The sequence below is a fragment of the Acomys minous genome, assembly GCF_964271855.1.
Source record: "Acomys minous genome assembly, chromosome: 8".
In the NCBI taxonomy this organism is placed as follows: domain Eukaryota; kingdom Metazoa; phylum Chordata; class Mammalia; order Rodentia; family Muridae; genus Acomys; species Acomys minous.
In genome coordinates, this window is record NC_140489.1 from 38,616,848 (window position 1) to 38,641,818 (window position 24,971).

Below are 24,971 nucleotides of genomic sequence, written 5' to 3' on the forward strand. Positions count from 1 at the left end.
TGGCAGGCAACATGGAGTACAGCTTCATGTAGCAGAGGACATGCTATATTTATAAGACAAGTCACACCTGAAGTTTACCATGCCCAGCTGAGCCTTTTATTTCCTAGTAACTGAAGGTGGAAGTCATGCAGCATCTACAGGGTATGTTACTGCTACCCAGGCTACCTTCTAACGCACAGGGACTCTTTGACCGCAGCTTCTCAAGCGCTAGGATTACAGTTATAAGCCATGCCTAGCCTAGGGTCATTCCAATCTTATGTTTATAAAAAGCAAAACAAGTGCCAGGCGTGGTTTTGTATGCCTTTAATGCCATCATTTGTGAGGCAGGTGGATTTCTGTGAGTTTGAAGTAAGCCTGGTCTACAGAGAGATGTTGAGGACAGCCAAGGCTACAAAGTGAGACTTTGTCTCCAAAATCCCAAAATAACTAAAACCTGTGCTACATGGATTAACTTTAGTACTCTAATTTCGCATTTCCTGAAAACAACATAAAACATCAACTGACAAGCAACAAGTATCAATACAGCATATTTATCTATTAAGTAGCTTTAATAGGGCCTGTACGATAGCTCAGTGGGTAAAAGCGTTTGCGGCCAAAGCTGTAAGCTGAGTTCAATTCTTGAGACCCACAGGGTACAAGGAGAGAACTGACTCTCTGACCACCATATATATCCGTAGTTCATGTGCAACCCTTAAATAAATAAATAAATAAATAAATAAATAAATAAATAACTGTAAAAGAACAACAGAAAAGCTGATAAAACACACCTCGATCTCTGACACTCATTCTCAAGAGACAAAAATCATTTGCTCAGGAAGGATGGATTATTAGGAAGATTATTATTATTATTATTATTATTATTATTATTATTATTATTATTATTATTATTATTATTATTACTAATTTATTATTAGGAGCATTTAAATGAGAGTAGACACCACCTGCTTCAGTTGTGTCTTCTCAGTCTATAGAACAGGCTTATTTGCAGGAGAGAGACAAGGAAAGGCATAAAAGCACAGAGCATTATGCTGTATGAATTCAGAGGCTAAGTCTGTTTCCTCATGTCTCTTTTTACAAAGAATTGTAAATAGAAGAAAAGTTGCAAAGGCAATATTAACTTCAGTATGTTCCAGAAAGAAAATAACAAAACATAGAAAGAGCCACATAAAAAAACACACCTGTGATGAAAGACGAAGAAAAATAAAACTGATCTTTTTCAAATTGTTAAAATTTTATAAGAAGTAATAACAACAGATGTAGAGGTGTATAAAAGCAGAGCATAATGCTATACACATATGAAAATGTTATGATGAAAGCATTATTTGATACGATAACTAAACAAAAAATAATTTTTTTAAAAAACAGGTGTGATAGATTAGCCTTTCAGGTCAATCTAGGACCTTAAAGCCTCATTATGATGTAATTCATATGCTACACAGTTTATGGTTTTAGTATTTTTGGAGAGAGAGGCTTACCATCAATACTGCTAGAATATTTTAACCCTCTTGCACCCAGTACTGATGAGAGGCAAATATTCCTATTCTCTCTCAATTCCCCAGCTGGACCTCTAAGGAGCCATTGACAAATTTATTTTTCTATGGACTTAACTATTTTAGATTTATATATAAATGAAGCAGTAAAGGCCTTTTCATCACTCTTAGTTTTTCAAGCTCATCTATGTTGTAGCATATACTTGTACTTCAGTTCTTTTTTTATCAAATACTATCTCATCAAATAACATCTAAGTGTACCAACAATATATACTATACTGTATTTTCAAATTATTGCTGGTAGCTATTTTTAAGTTATTTTATTTTTGGATCTTACAAATAATACCAACATGAATATGCATGTAGAAGATGTTCTGTATATGTTTCCAATTCTCTTGGATATATGCTAGAAATAGCTGGTAATCAAGTCTATCATTTAGTAGAGCTGAGTTAAATACTTGCAATAAGTTACACATATTTGTAAAAGTACCTTTCTCTAAGTAACTGAGCTAAATTCAATTATAACTGAAGACAAATATCAATAAGAATAAAAATTCTGAAACTGAAGCACTCTGTATATTTTACTTTTAAAAAGTTCAGAGTTTACTAGATTTTATGTTGATATATTATACTTACTTAAATAAAATCACTTGATTTTTGTTTTTACTTGAACACACTATATTCAGTGAGTTTCTGATACAGAAAAGTAGGCAGAAGTCAAAGAACAATAAACAATAAATATTTGAAAAGTACTTACTACAGTTTCTTTGGCAGGAGGAGGTTTGATCTGTTGACTGGGAATCAGAACAAATGTCAAAGTACCATGCATATCAGACTGTAACAGAAAGGTTGAACTACTTTAAAAATAATTCCATTAACTTATGATTAAAACTCCCTAAACAGGATGATCCCAGAATTCCTTCAGTCCTACAGGAAAACACTTCCATTCCCAGATGCCTTACTTATCCAGTCTTTCTGTTCTACTGTTTACTGTACAGCTAGATTCGTAATCACTGCCCAATACAGCGCTAGCTGTATTCAGACATCCTCAGCCTAGACAGCAGGTCATCACAAATCAGGGGAAAATGCTCAACCCAAGCCAGCCACCAATAAAACGGCCTACAAGTGATGCTGTAAGTGACAAGCAATGTCACTTTGTTCTACTACTGGAGCAATGAGCTGAGATTTGGTAGACATGGACATTTTCTAGCTTTTACAATCAATACCAGCAGGAAGTATACATACTACTGTAACAACTGATGCCAAGTAATTAGAATATAACCATGGTTTGTAGCCGGGAGCACTGGCAGATGCTTGTAATCTCAGCACTTGGGAGGCCAGTGGAGGAGAATTACCAAAAAGGCCAGCCTGGTTACACAGTGAGTTTTACTTCAGACCTTGTCTCCAAAAAGGAAAAAAGAAAAATCCTAATTTGTATTGTGTAGAATGCGATTAAAAATAAATTTCAAGACAATTTTGCTGAGGGTGGTAGCACGTGTCTTTAATCCCAGCATCCAGGAGACATGGGAGGTGTATCTCTGTGAGTTCCAGGTAAGCATAGTCTGCATAGTGAATTCCTGGCCAGCCATGAGTCCTCAAAAAAAGAAGAAGAAGAAGGAGGAGGAGGAGGAGGAGGAGGAGGAAAGAAAGAAGGAAGAAGAAGGAGAAGAAAGAAAGAAGAAGGAAGAAGGAAGGAGAAGAAGAAGGAAGAAGAAGAAGGTAGAAGAAGAAGAAGGAAGAAGAAGAAGAAGAAGAAGAAGAAGAAGAAGAAGAAGAAGAAGAAGAAGAAGAAGAAGAAGAAGAGAAAAAATGGCTCAACATTTAAAAGCATGTATGGTCCTTGCAGAAGATGTGGGTTTGATTCCCAGCACCCATGCAGTGGCTCACAACCTTATTTAACTCCAGCTTTAAAGTATCAAATGGACTTTTCTGACTTTCTCAGATACCAGACATGTATGTAGAGCACATACATGCATGCAGGCAAAACACTCAAAGACATAAAATAAATAAATCTTAAGAAATTATTTTTAAAAGGTCAACTGGAGACAACTACCTGATTATACTAGCACTGCCTAGCAGAATCTGCTCAACAGAAGTGTGCTGAGCCTGGCTCAAGATAACAGCCAGTAACTGCACGGTAAATCAGGTTCAACTGCAGCAGTGAAAATAAGAAACTGAGTTTTAATGTCATTTACCAGGCATGTACAAGGAGTTCAGCCACATATAAATAAAAACAAATGTGTTAAAAAATAAATAAAAGTAGATTGTGCTAATAAAGTTCAAAGTAAATAAAAACAAAACCAAACAAAAACAACAATTGATACAGTAAAAGTTACTAAGCTAAAGACTATCTTACACTCATCAGTTACTTTTTAAAAGTGCTCTGAAGCAATCTCTCTTCTAAGTTTAATAACAAAGGTTTTTAAGTGAATCAAATATTGTACAGTTTGAACGTACCAGCAAGTCAAAAACCTCATTGACATCTTTCCCCCGGATTTCAATGCCGTTGATCTCCAGAACTTCGTCCCCTTCGTGCAGCAGCCCGCTCTTCTCTGCAGCACCTCCTTTCACTATGCGGCTAATGATGACAGAGTCCATTTCATTACGAACTGTGGCACCCTAAAAACACCCAACATCTAGGTTAAACATAAAAATGCAATTTTTTGTTAAGCATTTCATTTTTAAATTCTATTTTTTAAATCTAATAAAACTAGCCTTCAATTTACCTTGAGAATTTACCCACATCGCTACATTAACAACTGTAATTATAATGCGAAGGTTAAGTATCCAGCACCATTTTCTGCTTCAGAAAGTTTATTAGTTAAAATTCTGAAATATACTGACTTCTGAATCATATAATAGCAAAAAAAAAAAATGTACTCAGTGTTTAAAGACATAAAATCATAATTGTTTTCTGCTGGATCCTATTCCAACAGCAAGAAAACATATAGGTGTAACTAATAAACACAGTGCTTAACTATAAACAATTTCTTAAAATGCAAAATATAATTAAGGGATTAAAAAGCAATATGGTTAACTAACTGCAAATGTTAAATACAGCTGCAGCAAATGTATTAAGTACTAATATTTATTATACAAATTGGAAAAACATTTGGAAAGCATATACTCAAAAGCTAGAAAAGTAAGACAAGATAAAACTTATTTTGTGGGGCTCAAGGGTTAGCAGCACTTGGGATTCCTGTAAAGGACCTAGGTTTTGTTCCCAGCACACACACTGGAAGTTCATAAACCCCTGTAACTCCAGTTCCAGGGGATCCAACTCACTTTCCTTCTCTGCAGGAATCTGCATGTGTGTGGTACACACACATATGCTTAGACACATAGATATAATACACCTAATGAATAAAGAAATCTTTTAAAAATCACCAAATTTTCTTAAGCATTTACTCTAATATTGTCATATTTTTTTCTAAAAGGAGCTAGTTGCATAAACTGCTTATACATTAAAAAATGTTTTTTCTTCTTTTCTTTTTCTTTTTTTTTTTTTTTTTTTGGTTTTTTGAGACAGGGTTTCTCTGTGTGTACCCCTGGCTGTTCTGGAATCACTCTGTAAACTAGGCTGGGCTCAAATCACAGAGATCTACCTGCCTCTGCCTCCCAAGTGCTGGAATTAAAGGCGTGTGCCACCACTGCCCAGATTATACATTCTTTTAAAAAGATATTTTCATTACAATTTAGTGTGTGTGTGTGTGTGTGTGTGTGTGTGTGTGTGTGTGTACATGCCTAGGCATGCCAGGAGTCCTCAATCACTCTCTTAAATTTGGAGCAGGGTCACCTAATCTGGAGCTGGCAGCTAATCTGTAAACTCCAGAGAAGTCAGCCTGTCACAGAGAAAGCTGAGATTACAGACAATGCTATCATGCCTGGCTTTTCACATAGGTGATGGGGTGCAAGCACAGTCCAATTAAGCCATATAGCTGGCTCCCACAGACCAGATTTCCCAACTGTTGTGGTAAAGAGCAAGTTGGAAGGAAATCAGTTTTCTCTTCTTGGTCCTCAGTAAGGATATCTTTCAGAAGCTATTATTTTGATTAAGTTTGAGTGAGGAAAGGTAATGAAATTAGTTTTTCAACCAATAAGGGTTTTGGGCAAGAGCATATTAGAGCTCCAGCAAACCAATCCATGAGAAGAACATAATGTCTGCATGGAGAAAACCTCGGAACAGACACGGGGATACTTACCAATGGAATATCCCGAGCTTTTTCTATCCGGACTATTTTTACAGTTTCTCCTCCATACTGGCCAATACTTTCATAAACTCTCTCATCTGTAACGGGCTCTAGCTGCATTTCCTGCTCAGCAACTTTATCATGGGCCAGTAAAAGTGCCTGTTTCAAAGAAAGCCACAGTACTCTAAGTACGAACACGACTCATTTCTGTACAGTTTCCTCATGCACACAGTATTATATCAAGTCCTTAGAGGCCCAAAACACAGACAATCATGCTAGGGGCTTTTATCCAGTTTTAAAATCAGCTATTTAAAAACATGATAGTTTTACATATGAAAATGTATAACCAGCAATATGATTTAGCAGAGAGAGCTACAAACTGCATGACTGGGTCCCCTCCAACTCTAGGTAGGAGACTACAATTTAAAAACCAAAAAGACAAAAACTGGAAACATATACAATATTCTGTCCTTTTTCTACCTGAATATGTGGAGCATTCAACAAAGCAGTTAATTCTTGTCCTTCCTTCTGATGCACTGGCTTTAAGACAGTTTGTACCTAAGAAATTTAAAAAGAAAAAAAATTTTTTTCGTGGTTCATAGGAATTAGCAGCATCTATGCAAGGCAGTACTTAATTGTAAACGAGATGCAAAATGGCAAAAAAGCACTTATAGCAAAGAAAACCAGTAAAGAAACATGAATCCCATATATCTTTCAATCTTATTATGGGTAAAAATAACTTTCTTTTTAAAAAACTAAAGCATACTTTAAATATTATGCTATTTGCATCTACAAATGAACCATTTCAACTTTGAAAGTTTCTCCCAGCACAGCATACAATCCATCAATAACGATCACATGACAGAAGATCTGCAACATTATTTATTTATCATGCTATTTTTGGTATTTTAAATCCTAGGTTTCAAGAACTACATTAAAATCTGAGATGAAAATTTAAAGTTATAGATTCACAACATAAATGTAGTGATGCTGGACAATGCATCCTCAGGATAAATGCCCAGTTAGGATCAACTTTTGAGGCGCCTGTATGTTTTCCTTGTAGGCAGGCTGGCCTCCATCAGGAAAGCTCTGAAAGACTGACTGGGTGACCTCACTCTGGGTCTGCACGTGCTCCTTCTTCCCTAACACTGCCGGATGGCTTAACTTACCACAGGTATTGTTTCCTTTCCTGCCCTTTCCAAAGAACTAGCTTTTAGTGTCATGATTATCTATTCTTCCTATTAAGAAATTTAATTACTTGTTCCCGTTTTCTTGATTTTTAATTACTTGAACTAAAAATTAAGTCCACTTATTTGGAATCTTCTATTTCTACCAGTGAGTATTGAAGCAGATAAGTTCCTTGGCACACTACTTTCTCCCCAGAATTGTATTGTGTGCTTTTACTGTTGGTGCCTATTTCTTGCCCTTGTATCTTATGCCCACTCCAAAGTAGTACAATGTAATAAAGTGAACAACAAAACCAAAATTATCACTATTAGTGAAAGTATCAGAGTAACAATAATCAAAACAGGAACTTTACATCCTTTGTTGAAGGCAGCAGTAAGGGCTGGAGTGATGGCTCCATGATTAAGATTGCTTGCTGTTCCTGTAAGGGATCGGAGTTCTATTCCCAGACCATAGCAGACGACTCACCACCACCTCTAACTCTAGTTCCAGGGGATCTGTGCAGTTCCAGTGCATTCTTCTGGTCCCTGCAAGCACCCACATATACATATGTGTACACACACACACACACACACACACACACACACACACACACACACACACACACAATACTGAAAACCTGTGATGGTGTGGGTGTTGTGCCACACACCTTTAATCCCTTCACTCCACAGGCAGGAGGATCTCTGTGAGTTCCAGATAAGCCAGGGCTACCAAGTGACACACTGCCTAATAAACAAACAAAACCCACTACTGAAACGACTCTGCCTTCCAGTTTTGATACCTAGCAGCTACAGGTAAGTAAGAGCTGACTTTAAAGACAGTGCTTTCTTTTTGAAACTTCATAAAAACTACATTAAGTTATTTTGAAATCTATCATGCCTGACCAAATACCTTTGGACTGTTAGAGAAAACAACTCAGAGAGGGAGAAACAGAAATATTCTATTTAAGACACTTAAAAAAAAAATTCTATCTTTATTTTTAAGTCAGTTCCTAAACATCTCTGGAATCTTTGTTTAAAAAAAAAAAAGAGTTCTGGTAAATACCCCTTTCCCTCTCTACCAGTAAGCCCAGATGCTTTTCTAGTGTCAGCACACATCATTAGCTACATTTACAAAGGCAGTGAAACTGAAAGACTGTTCTTAGATGTTACTGCTACCTTCCCACTGGCCTATAATCAGATTATGTTCAAACTCAATGAAAATATTTCACAGTAAAATCAGACTAAATATTGCATTAAAGACAGAGAAACAGCCAATAATCACACATGTTGGTAATCATGATAGAAATACAAATTAAAGCGAGACACCACCACAGCTATTTTTATAGTTTCTCATCCATACTGGCCAATACTTTCATAATACTCTCCCATCTGTAATTTCAATTGAAACAGTTCATTTAAAGATGTAAATATAATGATATTTTAAGTATGCTTTAAAAGAATTTAAGAAGGAATGCTGTTTTTACCCAATATAAGAATGAAAGATCTCTGGAAAAAGGTTTTTCTCTTTGTTATTTGAGAGTCAGTAACTGGAAAGCTCCAAGATGGTTCAGTAGGTGAAGTCACACTTGCCACCAACCTGACAACTCAAGTTCAACTCCCAGAATCCCCATGGTAGAAGGAGAAACTGACTCCTCAAAGTTTTCTTCTGATCTCTACACTCACACCACAGCATGTACACGCATATGTTCACACTCCACAACAGACAAATAAATGTAAAAGAATTTAAATACAGATCAGTAATAGGAACCAAGTTACTAAACACATTGGAATATTACTCAATACTACACAGAAAACATTACAAACTATTGGGGCTGGGACTTAGATGAGTGATAATGTGTCCATCATGTGTAAAGTACTGGGTTTAATTTGATACACGCACAGAAGAGATGAACCTCAAGATTACACTGAGCAGAGGAAATCAGACACTGTCGTGGTTTGAATGTGAACTGGCCCCACAGGCTCATGTTTTTGAACATCTGATCCTCTAGTGGTGGTGCTGCTAGTCTGTGAGATCACCGAGGTAGGGCTTAGCTGGAGGAAGTGGGCTGCTGATGGCTTATGTATGTGCATGTGTGAAAACTTTGCTTCCAGCGACTCTCTCTCGTTTCCCAACTACCAAGGCAATGGAGCCAGCTGCCTCATGCTCCTTTTGCCACAGTGAGCTGCCCCAGTGCCATGCCTTCTAACCAGGATTAGCTATGTCCTCCCAAAAACTGTGAGTCCAAATAAAACCTCCACCATTTAAGTTGCTTCTTGTCACAGCAACATTCTTAGCCACAATGACAAGAAAAATAACCAATGCAGACACAAAAGAAAATATTGCCTATTTACTTAACATGTTCATAAATAGCAAATTAGTAAAACAAAAGATTAGCAGAGGCCAAAAGGGCTAAAGTGCAGAACAGCTGGTTGTTTGTTCAGGGCCTTGAGTGAGCTTTGTGGATGGGGGATATTTTAATAACTTGGTGATGGGTGGTATATTTCACAGGTGTATACACAGATATTTATACTGAACCAACAATGGAACACTCATTTTTCATAAATGCAAACTATATCTCAATAAAGCTGAACACACTATGTATACATATTGCACAGAATCAGTATTGCACAGAATTAGTTACAGGAACTCTTGTTCCATACCCATATCCAAGGTCACAGTCACTTGAGTCTCTTTTTCAAAAGGGCAGAGTATTTGCATATAATTAACATACCTTTCCATCCATGTACTTTAAATTTTTCCCACCTTTACCTTATGTGCAATAGTGGTACAGTACTGTTCAGGGAGTAACAAGAAAAAAAATTCTGCGTTCAGTACAGATTTAAATTGTTTAAACTAGGCTGAATCTGAGGACATGAAGCCCACTGACACAGAAGGGAGTTATACATCCATTTTGGTTTGGTTTGTGACAACCAGAGCCTCACGGATGCTAGGCAAGAACTCTAGCACTAATTGTATCCACAGCCGCGGGGGGGGGGGGGGGGGGGATCTTTTACATCCACATTTATCAAAATGAAGCCGCACTGTTCAAACTGTTTTATGAGAATATTGAATAACTATTTTGATTCGGTATTTTCAATTGTAAACAGAAATAAGCCCACTGTCATCTTCACTGCCCCCTTCCCAGTCATCTACAGGACCACAGCATCAAATCTCACCTGATTCTTGCCTCTTTCCCAGCCTTGGCATTACTTATGCCTTCAGGACCCACAATTAAACCACTGTTCTGCACAAATGCCATACTGTCTACCCACATCACCGAGCTCATGCTACCACAATGTAAGTTTCTGTCACACACACACACACACACACACACACACACACACACTCTCTCTCGCACACATGCATGCACACACATACATACTTCAAAATAAGAAAAATTAAATTATTTCCGGATATGTTGCTGTCTTACATTTTACTCAAAGATATTTTTAGATAAGCAAAAGTTATTTAATAAAATTCAAGTTATCAAATTTTCTTTAAAAATAAAGCATAATAAACACAAAATTTTCCTGTTGTTAATGTCTTAGATCAAAGATTTAATCTGGATCTCAATATTTTGAAGTTTTCCAAGGCTTTACCACTTTTCCTTTAGTGGTAAACGTTTAGCTTTCCTTTTGGCAGTGCTGGGGATGGAATCCAGGGCCCTTTACCACTGAGTGCCGTTCCCCGCTCCTCACCTGATACACACATAGGCATTTAATGTTTAGTGTATTTCCCCTCCGTGTGCTTATGCATATGTGGGTTCATACATGCCATGGCATGCATATGATCAGAGGGCAAATTTTAGGAGTTGAGTCTTACAACCATGTTTGTTTCAGCGATCAAATGCAGGACATCAGGCTTGATGGAACGTATCTTTACCAGCTGAACCACGTCACCACCCTATAACTTTTATTTTTAGCTATAAAAACAAAGAACACCTCTTAATATTTCACTAAACTTGTTGAGATTTCCACTTATAATACATTTCCACTTAAAAAGACATAACTAGGAATAGAAAACGGCTCAGTGGTTAGCATCGCTGCTCTTGGAGAGGACTGGGCTTTGGTTCCCAGCACCCGTGTCAGACAGCTCACAGCCACCTCTAACCCCCGCTGCAGGAAACTGCGTCTCTTCTGACCTCCACAAGAATCTGCAAGCATGTACACATGCACACACAAAAAACAACAGATCTTTAAAAAGACACAACTAAAAAGCATGAGGTGATTTATTATGTATGCATGTACATATGTATGCACTTTTGGTTTATGAAACAGTTTCACAACGTGCACCTCCAGGCCGGTCAGACTGACTGTGAAGTCCATTCCTGGCTTTGATTCCCTTTTGATTCTCCTGCTTTTACCTCCTGAGTTGCTGAGATTACAGGTGTGTATCATTAATCTCAGAAACTTTCTTCTTTTATTTATTTTATTGCTTTTATGGTGAAGGGGATTTTACATATACTACGGAAACGCTTTGCCAATGAGCTATATTCTCAGGCAAATTTCTTATAAATAAAACTGGTGAGCTCTGCCTGGTGGTGGTGCATGCCTTTCATCCTAGCACACAAAAGGCAGAGGCAGGTGGATGGATCTCTGAGTTCAAGGCCAATCTGATCAAAGTAATGCTATTTCAATCTCTGTTTTTAAAAAATCCATTTTCAGAAAAACCATTTAAATTACCTTAACTAAATAAAAAATTTAAAGAAATGGAATAGAAGTAGTATTTTTAAATTAAAAAAAAACTTGAATTTTTGTATTTCCTCTGTTTCTGGGAATTGAACCCAGGGCTGCATATATGGTAGAAAATACTATAACATCCAGCTACACCCAGGGCTCAACAATTCCTCCAGTGGAAAGGATACTATGGCCGGGCAGTGGTGGCACACACCTTTAATCTCAGCACTTGGATCTCAGTGGATCTCTGTGAGCTAGAGGCCAGCCTGTCTATACAGTGAGTTCCAGGATGGCCAAGGCTACACACAGAAACCCTGTTTCAAAAAAAAAAAAAAAAAGAAAAAAGAAAAAAAAAAAAGAAAAGAAGAGAAAAGAACTACACATAACTAATTTCAACAGTAAAAGGTGAGTCCAAGGAATATGAGTCCATCAGGTCTTTGAAACTCTGGTAGATGGCTAGTTTCCTTCTAGAGACAGGTACACAGGTCACTCTGCCCTGGGCAACACTAGAGCTCTCTGTCACACTGCATGTGAAGCATGTGAAGTCTTTGCCATCCTAGGCATTTCAACATGAAAACACCTCCCTCAGGGATACTCTGCTCATAAATAAAGATGCCCTAACCTAACATATAGTCTGTAGCGCTTGGAATTGTGCTCTCTCCCAGCTCCTTCTCTATCTCTTGTGTGGATTCAATGAATTACATTTATTTAGTAAGTTTTCAGAATTATTTTTATAAGAGTAAAATAACCTGAAATTCTGTAATAATGACAATGTGTGCTTCTCCGTATCTGAGTTATTTGTAATGCTTTAAACCCTTCAACCTCAAAGATGCTTGAGGACTTACTAAATAGCATGGAACCTGGAAGTTAAAAGCAACATGTTAACAAAAGAAAACTTTTATTTGACAGTACAACTGGATCCTCCGGGCTGCAGAGAAGGCTCAGCAGTTCCTCCAGAGCGCCTGTGTCTGACTGCCAGCACACGGCCTGCTGTAACTCTAGCGCCAGGGGAACCAAGAGCCTTTTCTGGCCTCTAGGGGCACTGCATTCATGGGGCTTACAGACACACATGCAGGCAAAGCACATATACACATCACATAAATAAGAAAAATTAATAATCTGCAACATTTATAGCATTTTCATACAACCCACAAATTATCAACAAGCAATATATCTTAAAGAGTTATATGCTTATAATTTCTGGTTATTAGGGATTATCATTTTATATGATTTTATAATGCAGAATGGTTAAATTAATAAAGCCATACTAAATACATTAAAATGGAAACATTTGTTACTATCTATACTTATTTTATATACAAAATTGACTCTTTATAATGAGTGCATTAACTAGGTTATAAATAGTTTCAGAACATAACTCATGTAGCAGTTTTTTTCTCATTTCCCACTGCAATGTATTAGCAGGTGACCACTACCAATAATAATCACATCAAATAATAATCACATCAGTCTTTTCCAACAGTCTGCTTTTGTGACTAATGTGGATGTCAACAATATGTTTAGACACATACCTCTTGTACAAGGTCTTGTACATTGGAGATGAGAGGAAATGGAGGGCTGGCCTTGTTCATGTGCACTGTGACAGCATTGTGAATCTTGAACGCATTCTGAAAATCTCTATTTTGTACAAGTTGTAAAAGCAGTGAAATATCCTCCTGGCTCTGAGAATCAACCAAAGTGTGCTGGATATGTTTAAGTGAAGAGAACAAATCTTCAACTTCTAGTAGGGAAAGGAAAGTTACCCTAAAATTAACTGTTTTGTTTTAAATTCAACACATTTTAAGATAAAATTTCTTGAACCAGCAAAACGTTTTTTTTTAGGAAACAAAAAGTTTGCATAGTTTTAGGTGTCAATATGTTACTTTACCAACTATTCATAAAACTCAAAGCCACAAAACAGAGTAACTTGCATATTAATTAGAAAAATATATTCTTACTATAAAATAAGATAGAGAATAGAGAATTAAAGTTTAAAATATCAATAATCCCATTATTTAGAAACATTTAGTCCCCTTAGCATCTTTTTTTCGTTTAATGTTTGTTTGTTTGTTTGTTTTCTGAGACAGGGTTTCTCTGTGTAGCCTTGGCTGTCCTAGACTCACTTTGTAGACCAGGCTGGCCTTGAACTCACAGCAATCCACCTGCTTCTGCCTCCCAAGTGCTGGGATTAAAGGCGTGCGTCACCACACCCAGCTTAATGATGTATTTTAATTGCTATCTCACATCACTATTTTTAAAAGAACACTGTAAGCGATGGGTCCATTATATTTTTACATGGCTGAAGCACAACTTAGAATAATCATTACATTAAAGTTTAACATTTAGGATAATAAGCAATAATAAATATTTCAGCATAAAAATTATTTATATCACTGCTGCATCTAAATTGCCTGAGATTATGTTACGATGATTCCTAGAAACAGGTGCTGGAAAGATAGGTTTCTTAGGACCCAGGTTTGATTCTCAAGCACCCACACCACAGTTCACAACTGTTTGTAACTCCAGTTCCAGGGCACCAACACTCTGCCTGGCCTCTACAGACACCAGGCTTGTGCATGGCGCACAGACTTACACACAGGTAAAATAGTCATATTTATAATATATAATAAATTTAAAATTCCTAGAAATAGAACTTTTACATAAGAGCCTGACATTTTAAAAGCCAGACTTCAATCCAAGTACTAACTGGGCCAGATCCTGCTTAGCTTCCAAGATCAAATGAGATAGGGGTGTGTTAAGTGGCGGTGCACACCTGTAATCCAGCACTCGGGAGGCAGAGGCAGGTGGATCTCTGTGAGTTTGAGGCTAGCCTGATTTACAAAGTGAGTCCAAGACAGCGAAGACTACACAGAGAAACCCTAATTAGAAAAACCAAACCAAACCAAACCAAACAACAAACAAACAAACAAAAAAGCCAGACTCATTTTAGAGAGTTTTTGCTAATTTAATTACCAATATTCAATACTATTTGCAAAACTTTGATTTAATAGTGAGAATGAAGTGTGCTCATTACCAACACCAACACAGGGTTTCTACTGCTGTGATAACAGATCATGACCAAAAGCAACCTGTGGAGGAAAGGGTTTACTTCACCTCACACTTCCGGTGACCACCTGTCACTAAGGGAGGTCAGGGCATGAATGTAAGCAGGACAGGAACCCAGAGGAGGAACGCAGGACAGGAACCCAGAGGAGGAACACAGGCCCAGGCATGGAGGAACACCGCTATCAGGCTTGCTCCCCACGGCTTGCTCAGCCCGCTTTCCTACACAGTTGAGGACCACGAGCATGGGGATGGTTCCCATGGACAAGTCAGTCTTATAGAGGCACTTTCTCAACTGTTGTTCCATCTCAAATGACTAGCTTATACCAAGTTGACAAAAGAAACAAGCAAGCCAACACAATCAATTAGTTTTGTTGTCCACAAAACTGTTGAATATGTGTGTCTCCTAGAATGTGAAAGTTCCTGGTCTGTGTGTGTTTTTTTATGCCTCCAGGAAATGATTAGGCTCAAATGATTAAGAATTGTTGGTGGCTTCTTCCCTGCTCCCCAACAGGGTTATGTGTATGAAGGCTACACAGAAAAACCTTGTTTCAAAAATAAAACAAAACACAAAACAACAACAATAATATGTAATTTAAGACTCTATCAAATTAGTAACTTTAAAGTATCTTTAGAACAAACAATACAGGAAAACATTTAAGTAAACTTAAAAGAAAAAGTATGGAATCTATAAGAAGTTAAGATAATGACCCACATTCTTAAGGGAACTGCAGAAACTTCCCAAAGTGGAGCGTGCCTTATTAAAAATGTTAATAATTTTTCAACGAGGTTCAGGGTGGTTGTCTGGGAAATGAGAAAAGGGAAGTGCCCTGGGCCTCCCTGCTGACGGAAGCCAGTAAGCAACCTTAGTCTAGACGGGGACTGTTTCCTGTAGTCTCTTTACCTCTAGGAAGAATCAAGTTATTTTAAGACAAAAATGTTGGAAAATCGTGTACACCAAAGCTACTTAACAATGACATATTAATACACATTTTAAATTATGTATATTTTCACCTATTTGTTTTAATTTCTAGTGTTCATACGATGCAGCTTTTCATAGTTTTAAAAAGGCAGATCTAACCATACAGTGGCAGTTAATTTTTGTAATTTAACACTAATTAAGTACATTTAAAAATATTTTCTTCTGATGAACAAGTGGGACAAACTAAGTTACTAGGATCTGAGAAGAGTTACAAAACTTCAACAAATCACACAGCATGGCAAGAACATAGAGACTAAATCATTTGCAGTACTTTATAGAAAATGTGAAATACCAAATGACATAAGCCCCCTAATTGAAACCAGTATAAGTTGATCACTTTAAAGGATATCCAAAATTATGATGCATTTGTTCATAATAATTTAGTCACATAGAAATATATGATATGAATAAAATTAGCTTACTGCTTTCTCATTTTTTCACTAATGAATATTAGAAAGGGTTTTATATCTGAAATTAGGAGTGGTGCTATAATATACTATTGGCAACATTAACTCTGACTAGTTTTGATGGTTCTCGGTCATCTTGATATGGTTTTCAACCAATTTTGATTTCCTATGAAAGGTTGGATTTCCTGGTTGGGTCCAGCATTGGTTGTACATTTCTTTCAGTCGCTCCTCTACCTGCTCTATCTTTATCCCTGCACATCCTGTAGGCAGGATAAACTTGAGGTGAAGTTCTGCGGTGTTTGGTGTTCCCCTCCCTCTACAGGAGTCTTATCTAGTTGGGGCAAGTTCTCTTCAGTTTCTATGGGCCCTGCTAAGAAATCTCTCTAGAGACCTCTGCACATCCTCCTAGGAGCCTACCCTGACTTAGATCTCCAGTTTGTCAAAGAGGTGTCCCTGCCCACAGTTTCTCTTTTCTCTACAGGCCTTCTGCCTCCTCACCTCATTCTCCCAAGGTCTGACCTCTACCCTCTCTTCTCCTGCACTCCCTCTCCCACCTTGTTCCCTCTCTTCAAGCACTACCTATTTCTATTCGATTAAATCTCGGAGTGAGATTTAAGCCATACATAAAATCAAGCCCTGGACCCCAGTCCCCACCCCCACCCCTGGTGTGGCAAAAATACAAACAAAACAAAATTTACAATTTAAAATGGATTCCCTTGGGTCCACCTTGTTACCTCTTTGGGTCTATGCATTGTAGCATGTTAATCATGGATGGCTAAAATCCACTAAAATCCATGTATGTCTTTTTGGGACTGGGTTAACTCACTCAGGATGATCTTTTCTGGTCCTACATTTGCCTGAAAATTTCATGTGTTTTTAATAGCTGAGTAGTACTCCATTGTGCAGATGCACCAGTTTCTTTATGCATTCTTTGGTTGAGGGACATCTAAGTTGTTTCCAGATTCTGGCTATTATGAATAAAGCTGCCATGAACATAGTTGAGCAAGTGTCCTTGTGGTATGGTGGGGAATCTTTTGGCTACACACCCAGGACTTGAATAGCTGGGTCTTGAGGTAGAGCTATTCCCAATTTTCTGAGAAAGCACCAGATTGATTTCCAAAGTGGTTGTACAAGTTTGCACTCCCATTAGCAATGGAGGAATGTCCCCCTTTCTCCACATCCTCACCAGCCTGTGCTGTCGCTTGAGGTTTTGATCGTAACCATTCTGACAGGTGTAAGATGGAATCTCAGAGTCATTTTGATTTGCATTTCCCTGATGACTAAGGGCATTGAGCATTTAAGTGCTTCTTGGCCATTTGATATTCTTCTGTTGAGAATTCTATTTAGCTCCGTGTACCATTTTTTAATTGGGTTATTCTGTTTGTTAGTGTTTAATTTTTGAGTTCTTTATATATATTGGATATTAGCCCTTTGTCAGATTTAGGACCGGCACAGATCTTTTCCCAATCTGTAGACTGCTGTTGTGTTGTAATGACAGCCTTATAGAAGCTTTTCAGTTTCAAGAGGTCCCATTTATTAATTATTGATCTTAGAGCCTGAGCTGTTGATGTACTACCGTTCAGGAAGTTGTCTCCTGTGCCAATGAATTCAAGGCTCTTCCCACTTTCTCTTCTAATAGATTTAGTGTATCTGGTGTTATGCTGAGGTCTTTGATCCACTTCGACTTGAATTTTGTGCAGGGTGATAAAGATGACCTATTCGCATTTTTCTACATGTAGACATCCAGATACACCAGTACCAGTTCTTTTCTTGTACAGGATTGTTTTAGCTATTCTGAGTTCTTTCCTTTTCCATATAAAGTTTAGAACTGCTCTTTCAAGGTCTGTAAACCTACTCCAGGGGAGGGAGTCCACCCTTGACACTATTAACAATACTTTGCTATGCTTGCAGACAGGAGCCCAGCTGAATCGACCTCTGAGAGGCACCACCCAGCAGTGCTCTGAAACAGATGGTGAGACTCACAGCCAAAAAGAGGGTGACACAGAGGGAGTCCTGTGGAAAAGTGAGGAGAAAAAAAAAGACCTGGAGGTGACAGAAGTTCCATAAGATTATCAACAGAGCCAGCAAGGACCCAGAGGGGCTTGCTGAGACTGAAGCACCAATCAAGATCCATGCATGGACTGGAACTAGGCCCCCAAAACAGATGTAGCCAATGGGCAGCTGAGACTTCATATGGGTTCATTAATAATGGGAGCGGGGGTGGGGGGTGTCTCTGACATGCACTCTGTTGCCTGCTTTTTGATCACTTCCCCCTGGCAGCACTGCCTTGACAGGGGAAGAGGGCACGCTCAGTCCTGATGAGACTTAATGAGCTAGGGTGGATAGAAAGGGGGGGCACTCCTTTTCTGAGGAATAGGGGAGGGGGAAAGAAGGAGAAGGAGAGAGGATGGGACTGGAAGAGGGGTGGGGATAGGGCTACAACCAGGATGTAAAGCTAATTAACACATTTTTAAAAAGAAAAAGAAAAAAAAACCCAAGTCACAAATTGAAAAAAAAATTGTTACAAGTATTTTTACATTGGAACTGGAGCTATGGCTCAGTGGCTAAGAGCACTAGCTGATCTTTCACTGCCCATCTTTCAGAGGACCAAGGTTCTGTTTCCCGCACCCACGTGATGGTTTACAACCCCCTGTAAGCGCAGTTCCAGGGGATCTGATGTAATCTTCTGGCATCCAAGGGCACCAGACATGCACGTGGTAAACAAAATGCAAATGTGGGCAAATCATTCATCCACATTCACATTTTCCCTATTTTTTTTTTTTTTGTGTGTGTGTGTAGAAGGACAACTTTAAAGGAGTTGGTTCTCACCTTCTACTCAGGCTGCCTGGCTTGGCAGTAAGTGTCTACCTAGTAGGCCTTCTTGCCTACTTACAAAATTACTTAGTTCAAAGATTAAAATATTCAGTCACAAACTTTTAGCTGTAAATGAAAACACACACACACACACACACACACACACACACACACACACACACACAGTGTTTCGTCCTAAATAGTAACTCTTTAAAGGTCTTACACTAATGTATGCTATTTCAGGACAGTTCATTACCCACTTAAAGAAATATTCCCTTCCCTGACAGCTATACCTGTAACTTACTGAGGTTCTTTATTAGTTTATACAATGTCAGGGGAACTTCAAACAAACAAACAAAAATCCTATCAGATTGAACTAAACCATCCTGTCAAACATGCACATTCTTCTGAAATTAAGATGAAGACAGCACTTAAGAGTGTGCTCAGTGGTGAGCTCTTGCCTAGAACATAGGCTCCACCAGACCCACCAGACCCAAAGAACGAAGAAACAAGGACAGACAGGACTTCCTTTAGACCACAGACAAGGAAAATGAGCCCTATACAAATAAAAGCAGGTAAAAGAACCACAGAGGCAGTGAGAGGCTGGCATGAGGGCCATGCAGGGAGCAGACAAAGGAGTCCTGAGGTGGAGGGTGTATGACACGGCAGGAGGGTGAGGCACTGTGGCCATAAACTGGTAATAAACTCTATGGGGTCACAACTGTCCTCTAAAACAGGTCTTTACATCTGTATCAAACTCACTGCTACAGTTTGATTAGTTTCTTCTTACCTGATTTCAGTAGAAAATGTCCTAAGTTCCCACTATCTTATACAAAATGTCATGTGACCTAGACTGTATATGCTATTAGTAATCAAGTATATTGGCTTTGGGACAGACAGAGAGACAGACAGACAGACAGACAGACAGACAGACAGACAGACACACACACACACACCTGCGTCTTAAAATCACCTCCTGATTTTTTCCTAGTCTTGGCTTGCTCCTAAGAATAAAAAACAGAATGAAGACTCTAAAATAGGCAACAGGATCAGGCATGAGGACACCACCTTATAATTCTGGATTTCAGAGGTGGGAGACAGAAACATGGAAGTTAAAGGCCGGCATGGTCTACATAGGGAGTTCTAGGCCAGTCTGGGCTTTATAAGGAGACTTCACAAAAACAAGCAAACCAAAAACAGGCAATAGGAACAAGAGGCTATTTTCAAATACGTAAGACTCTGGGCAAGCATCTGGGAACATTTCTTCCTCCTTTGACAAATAGGACTTTTTATTTGTCACTATTACAAATCTGGATTTTAAATAGCTTCTTGGACTGGTGGGTCAGGTCCATCAGCTCACTCAACTTCGGCACCTGTCAGCACCAGCTGTTTCCCAGCACTACCCCCTTCACCACGGAGCTCCATTAGTTTTCCCAATTCAAACTTGGGCTTCTCCAGCATTTTAACTCTTCTAAGGAAGACATCATGAAGAGGACAGATGGACTAGCAAGCCTTTTCTATGTCTTTTCCAATGCTGTCTGGAATCAACTTATTAACTACTTCAAGTCATTTGTCTGCACTTCGCGGGTCATGATTTCCATCATCTTCTTCCGGATCTGGCAGACCTGCTGATGCTGAGCATATGGTATCTTTTGTATCTGTTGTTGCATTTTTTGGTGAATCCAACACAGAAAAGACAGAGCAAATAACCATCAGTCATCTTGACATCAACGTGAGCTTCAATCATGGTCTGCCACTTTTTGACCATGGAATACATTTTGTCCTGGGTAAGGTGCATGATGTGGAAGTTAGACGGTTTTTCCCCTGAACATCTTCAGTAATTAGCTTGAATTTTCTAATCACAACTTTGTCATTCTGTAGATCAGCAAGGCTCACTTCAAACACACGACCCTTGAGGCCATCAGATGCAGTTTTGGTTTCTTGGTACTTGTGACTAGTGTTTTCCCAATGTTTCTAATACTGAACACAGCCGGAGTTTTGACATCATACCAGTCTTTCTTAGATTGGCTCCCTTCCTGCTGCCTTTTGTCAGGCATTTGTTCTTGACAACCACCACGGTGCTGCTCAGAGAGCCGCAGGGAGCATTTTTTTAAAATGTATTTTTATTTATATGTTTATCTTCTCTGTGTGGCCATGTGCGCATCTGTGATAGTGCTTGTGGAGGCCAGGGGCATGAGACTCCCCTGGAGCTGGAGGTGACAGACTTTTTGGACTGGAACTGGAGCTAGAACTAGGGAATGAATTCCACCTCTAGAGCTGTTTCACAGCCCGGGGCAGCCATGTGCTGTGAGTTAACTTCATTTTCCTTAGCCGAGCACTGATATTCCTAGGATCAAGCCCCAAAGATGCGCTCACCTGAGCAGGTGCTGTGCTGAAGTCACGCTCCTAGCTCCTCTTTTCTCATTTTAAACTCAAGCAAGGACATAGATTTCAGATCTTTGAACTTTGGCTTTTAGTGAACTAGGTCAGTATGAATGTTTAAAATAATCAGAAACTTAAAAAATATGCTGACAGCAATTAATCATTAATAAGTTAAGCTAAATTTTAAAAATTCTAGGGTTGGGGTTTTAACAATAATAACAAGAGTGCTTGTCTAGTATGTGCTAGACTTTGGTTAAGTTACTAACAGTGCAACAAATAAAAGCAACAACAAAACTCTCCAAATACAAGTGTATCACTTGTTTACCTACAGTCTTCCATTTGGGCCTCAAGAAAACCTTAATACTGGAACTGGAGAGATTGCCTAGAAGTTAAGAGCACTTTCTGCTATTCCAGAGGTCCTGAGTTCAATTCTCAGCAGCTACCTGGTAGCTCACATCCATCGAAATATGAGATCTGGTGCCCTCTTCTGGCAGGCAGGCAGGCACACATGCAGGCAAACACTGTATACATAATAAATAAATAAATCTTAAAAGAAAAAGAAAACCATAATATTGACGTTCAGAAAAATAAATTGTCCAAAGTCAATAATAATTAAGTGACAATAAAAATTACTTAAAATCATTTGTGGGTGTGAGTTTTGTGCACCACTGGCAGGCAGGAGTCACTGAAGGTCAGGAGAAGGTATCAGATCCACTGGAAATGGATAACAGGTATTTTTGACACCCTCTCCCCATTCTGGGCCCTCTGCAAGAACAGTAAATGCTCTTAATCATTGAGCCATCTCTCTTGCCCTGTCAAGCATTTAACATGTCATAAAAGGAAGACGCAAGTCTTTGCAAGAGAGAAAAAGTTACAAATTATTATCATTTACTATAGTAGAATCAAACTTCAGATAAGTATAATTGAAAAATGATGAATTAGCGATGAATTGTTCTTAGTAAAATTATGCTGAAGAACTAAAATCTATAGGAGTATGCACACATTCCAATGGATTCTTCAATCTTTAGGGAAGCTCTGTTTTAGCAATCTTGCTCAGAAACTTTCCAAATGGTCTCAACACTTTAACAAATCTATTTTCAATGTGTTAATTACCTTATTTGCAGAAAGAAGCAACAAATGTCCATGAAGAAATGGCTAATAATGTTTGTTTAGAAGCACCTAAAGCAGGTTAGGCAAACATATGATAGTGAAAATAACTTTAGATGCCAATATAAAAAAAGCATCATTGGCCCTGAAATTTTGCTGGCTTTAAAAAGAACTTTATTTTAAAAAGTTTATTACAGTGCGTCAAAATTGTAGTATATCTCATGATCAATCAAAAGTCAGTTTATGTTAGAAATCTGAAAGAGATTTGTTAATTTCATTCTTTATTCACCTTTGTTTTTATCACTTTTATCTTTTATATTCTTCACATTGAAATGTGTGATATAAAACAGAAGGCTTTAACCACAAAATTCAAGAACTTCCTACATTACACTATCAAGCAGTTCACCCTAAGTGTCCTTTCCTGCTGCCTCTTCAAGGACCTATCAATTACACAGTCACACACGTAAGTGAAAGCCGTTTTCTCCAGCTTATTCCCTTTATTCTGCCTGCTTGTTCACAACCCTGACCCTGTATTATGTAATTGTTAACACAAAACAAACAAAAGCTGAAATATATAACCTAGAAGAAATAAAGGAGAATTATTTGAGTCTATCTCCTTCTACTCTAATCTACACTTTTTTCAAGATTTCTCGTACAAGATAGCTTGCTCTGATGATGAGAACAAAACTATTTTATTTGTAATAAAGCAAGGTTTTGAATGTATGTCAATTTAAAAAAAACCTTAATAAATTAAAATTCTGACAGTTTTAATAGTATTATTTAAGAATTCTGGCTGCTTTTAAACAAAACTCTATCCCCTTTGGGTATTTTCTTTATCAGAGTCTTCCCCCCCCCTCTCGTTTTTCGAGACAGGGTTTCTCTGTGTAGCCTTGGCTCTCCTGAGCTCAATTTGTAGATCAGGCAGGCCTTGAACTCAAGAATCTGCCTGCCTCTGCCAGCCTCCCGAAGTGCTGGGCTTACAGGCGTGCACCACCGCACCTGGCTTCAACTTCATTTTAAAAATATTTACTATTATACATTACCAAATTTACAAATACTGTCATTAAAAATAACCTTTCTAGTCACATTTTAAATTCTTAAAGAATACTTTGTCTACTCACAGATAAATGATGTGTCCTGTGGAAACTGAAGGTGTCTTCTCAGAGAAATAAGCCAGCCACCTCATCCTTCCCTCACTTAAAACAACACTGTTGTTTACTGTTGTTTCTGGCTGTGAAGAAGGCTGAAGCCATCTCCTGTCATGTGTGTATTAATTAAAATGCTGACAAGCAGTCACATATTTTTAAGGGAGTATTTCTGTTGTAGTCTGATGTGTTTGCAGATTAGCAGAGAAAAATATTTGATAAGCACTATTACACTTCTTTAGAAACATTTTTTAGTTTCTATATAAAAGTGATGAACTTCACTATGATTTATTAAATCTTCCAAGAAATAAAATACGAATGCCTGGCACTATATTTCAATTTACTTGAAAAGAAAATAGGTAAATAGCCGTAAGTTCAAAGGCCACATGAAGGTATTAATGAAAACCATAGTGGATTATAAATTAAAAGAAACAATAGTTGTCTTGTAAACTTAAAGAAAAGTGAGTTATGGAATTCATGAGCAGGAACAAAAAAAGTAGGGAATGTACTTTAGAAGTTTGGGGTATGGAAGAGGAGGAGGAAGAGGAGAAAGAAGAGAAAGGTAAGGGTTGGAAACTCACTAGAAAGGCTGAGGCAGGAGGATAACTTGAACCCAAGAAATTTGACACCAATCTGAGTGATGTCATGAGAAAACGGATCCAAAAAAATTAAAATAAAATAAAAAACAAATAATAAAACTAGAAATGATTTAGTTTTCTGAATGAAATTAGAACATTACATTTTCCTAAACTAACCTGGCTTAAGCTATATACATTGTATAACAGCCTGATTCTAAGTAATACAAATGGATAGATACATTAATCTTAAATTTAAACAAAAAACAGATCAATTCAGATAATATGAGGAAGGGAAATATGAAAGCAAGAAGGACAGAAAATAAAGTATTTCTATTCTTTAAAAAAAAAAAAGAAACCAACCAACCAACTCTTGGGGAGACACTAAATTTCCTTCATGTAAAAGTACTAAATACATTAATGTTCCCACTGGAATTACATCTGAAGGCATGCAGCAGACTTCACTCTCTCTCCCAACACTGTTGGAATAAACCTTGAACAAACTGTAAGACCCTGACCTGTAAGAACTGTAAGAACTGTAAGAACTTCTGCTTCCCTTTGCTGACATCCCTCACTCCAGCCCCTTTCCCCTCACCACCACTGACTGCCTAACTCAGTCACACATTATCACTGGGATCCTGAAAGTAGTATCATAATAGCCGGGTTTGTGGGTGGGTGTGTGAGGTTAGGGGTGGGCACGTCAGTTTTGGGGCAAGACATTTTCCAACGATAAAATGGCCATGTCCGGACAAACAACTCCAGGAACTAGAGACCATTTAGCCCCCTGAAGCTGCATTTAACTTCCCATTCCCAAAACCCCTATATAACCTCCAGGTACCCTCTTCCTTCTTTGCAGAATACTCCCTACAGACACCCAGTTATGTCCTTCCTTGCTTGAAGCAAACAGTCCTGCCTGCTGAGGTCAGACGGGTCTCTTTCTGTCTTCTGTCTCTTCAAGCTGTCTCAGAAGTCT

At 38.2% G+C, this 24,971-nt stretch overlaps 1 protein-coding gene and 1 pseudogene across 14 annotated transcripts in view; both read right to left on the reverse strand.

Moving 5' to 3' along the window:
- Positions 1-24,971, reverse strand: part of PALS1 (protein associated with LIN7 1, MAGUK p55 family member) — an 87,505-nt gene that overhangs the window by 15,996 nt on the left and 46,538 nt on the right. For all 13 annotated transcript variants that reach the window (XM_084792860.1, XM_084792865.1, XM_084792868.1 and 10 more), the window contains 5 exons: positions 13,056-13,264; positions 6,161-6,238; positions 5,693-5,839; positions 3,948-4,109; positions 2,248-2,325 (listed from right to left, as the gene is read on the reverse strand). In XM_084792860.1, the coding sequence (XP_084648986.1) occupies positions 2,248-2,325; positions 3,948-4,109; positions 5,693-5,839; positions 6,161-6,238; positions 13,056-13,264 (674 nt within the window). The remainder of the gene's footprint in view (positions 1-2,247; positions 2,326-3,947; positions 4,110-5,692; positions 5,840-6,160; positions 6,239-13,055; positions 13,265-24,971) is intronic.
- Positions 16,706-23,392, reverse strand: LOC311603754 (small ribosomal subunit protein eS1-like; annotated as a pseudogene). Its single transcript has one exon. The product of its transcript is annotated as a small ribosomal subunit protein eS1-like (transcript).